The sequence below is a fragment of the Phytophthora parasitica genome (genome assembly GCF_000247585.1).
Source record: "Phytophthora parasitica INRA-310 unplaced genomic scaffold supercont2.3, whole genome shotgun sequence".
Lineage (NCBI taxonomy): Eukaryota > Oomycota > Peronosporomycetes > Peronosporales > Peronosporaceae > Phytophthora > Phytophthora nicotianae.
Window position 1 is genome coordinate 1,445,539 of NW_008648989.1, and position 2,244 is coordinate 1,447,782.

General features: G+C 48.5%; 1 protein-coding gene across 1 annotated transcript; it reads right to left on the bottom strand.

Moving 5' to 3' along the window:
• Positions 1–140: 140 nt before the first annotated feature.
• PPTG_01612 (hypothetical protein) lies at positions 141–737 on the bottom strand (the record flags this gene model as incomplete). Its single annotated transcript, XM_008894981.1, has 3 exons — positions 141–308; positions 353–407; positions 514–737. The coding sequence occupies 3 exons, from the start codon at positions 735–737 to the stop codon at positions 141–143; spliced, it is 447 nt and encodes a 148-aa protein (XP_008893229.1).
• Positions 738–2,244: the final 1,507 nt, after the last annotated feature.

A 2,244-nucleotide genomic window follows, 5' to 3' on the forward strand; every position in this document is an offset into this window, starting at 1 on the left:
GAAGAATCCACGTTGCAGGGTTGTAGCCCTTTGCAAGAGGCCACACCAGGGATGCTCTTGATGTAGTCCACGATATTGCGGCAGTGTTTACCCATGTTGCCGTAAAGTACCCTATCATCGCTGCGCTTGAGCAGCAAAAGTCATTCGATAAGGTAGAATACCTTTGGTGAGAGCCACTGGGAGCAACTAAGCCACTGGTAGGATCTTCCAGGACGAGCACTCTTGGGGTCAGCCGCCAGCTCCACGCCGATCTTCAGGCGCTTCATACGTTCCGTCGGACTGCCACACATGATCTCGTCCGTAACCTCCTGCAAGTTCAGTAGCTCCAATGACACATCAACCCGAGTCGTACTTCTTGTTGTCGGGCACGTAGCGCAGGAACACGTTGAATGTGAGCGTCTCGCGGACTACGGAGCACACAGAACAAGCAGTTTTTTTTGACCCGGTGATACTTACACAAACAGCAGCGGAAACGTGGGCGATTAACGTGACTCGCTGTGGATGTCCTTCTACTCGTAGTAGCCTGGGACTGGCAGATGGCGAGGTCGGCGGCTGGGTGGCCGTTGAGCAGGGATAAGGTGCGTCTTCCTGCCGGCTCCCGTGGACCCCATGAGTGCCGAGATGGATCCGAGCGTGCGTACCCGCTGATGCCGTTGAGCAGCGTGAGCAATTTTATGGGGTTGTACGGGTCTGGCACGGTGGCGAATAAGGAACTTGTTTTGAATCGCAAGCACCATTTGCCGCCTTGTCACTGCGATTGCAGGTCTGCTGAAACGCAGGTGTAAACTTCATGAACCCGGACGCAAAAGAAGCTAAATCATCTTTCCATGGCTCATCAAGACGAGCAAGCGTATTTCAAAAATGTCCAAGTGCTGAAAGCGTTGTCCAAACGCAACAGGCGAACACGGGCGCCTCACCATACCGTCAGGTAGCGTGTCTTGATACTTCCCTTGCTGCTTCTTGCCAAGATCCAGCAAAAGTTCGCCGTGTCACGGTGTGGCGAACAATGAAACCCAAACTCTCGAAATACGGCAGCGCTTCGTCACGGGGACCATGATACATCACCTCACCAGCGTTCAGGGTCAATGCGTTGTCGAACAGCGCAAAGATCTGGGGCGACGGCTGCAGCAACGAGATCACCACCCTCTTGCAAGCGTCTTGGTGATGCTGCGTGCGTGATGATGCTGCGCTGCGTGGAGAAAATGTCGAATGTCGTGGCGCTACATTGGAAAAGTTATGTTTCTGCCAGCTGTGGCGCGTCCGCGCTACAATTTCCATAGAAAACAACATTTTGATGGTAAGACTGGGATATGGCCTATTGTGGAAAGGTCGAGGCGCTTTGTAGCTCTATTAATCGCCCAAAAGGGACTATGATTACTAAGAGCGTGTCAACGACAAGAACCATTATCCAAGTTTTTTGTTGAAAAGGTTTTCCCTTCTATTCGAGCGAAGATGCCCGGTAATTTTTTTACTCTGTTTTAACTAATATTTTCTTTTTATCTATATATATATATATTTTAACCCTTTCGTGGCAAAAGGGGGGCATTTTGAGGGCGTATTCTTGAGTACCACTCGTGTCACCCACGAATGGGGGCAAAATGCCCCCTTTCATTATTTTTGTGTGTTGGACGAGGCGGATTCGCCCTTTCTACTTGAGCTACAAGGATTTGCAAAAGATTTGCTGTAGTAAGGAAAAAATACCAGTTGAGGGCCGCCAGATTGACGTTCTCTTTGTTTGGTCATAACTCGATAATGGTAATGGCTACACAAAAGATTCTGGCACGTTTTAGAAGCTTAGATCCCCTACTTTTTTTTTTTGATAATAATTAGACGGCCAACCAGCGATGATTGAGGAATAGTTTCTGTCAAAGTTTGGGCCTAGAATTCGGCTTCAATCAGTTGTGGGCCGCGTTTTATATTGATTTTAGTATCATATTAACAGCTGGTGGGCGATCAAAACGATCTCTGTTGTGCGGTTAGGACTACTTCAGAACTGAATTTATTTCCTTTTGCATAAACAGTTGCCATATATAAGAATTGGAGGCAGAACCGACATTTACTCTCCCTCAAAACACAAATCTCGTTCACCCCCGCAACGTGCAGATCCTCTCTAGCGCCTCATAACAAAGTACGGGACGTACGTGTTCAAGCTGTAAAGTAAATGTATTAAAGGTCAACAAAAGCTACGATTTCAGCGGCGGTCGCGCTCGGGCCATTGCTCGTTTCTACGTTCGGCATAGCAAT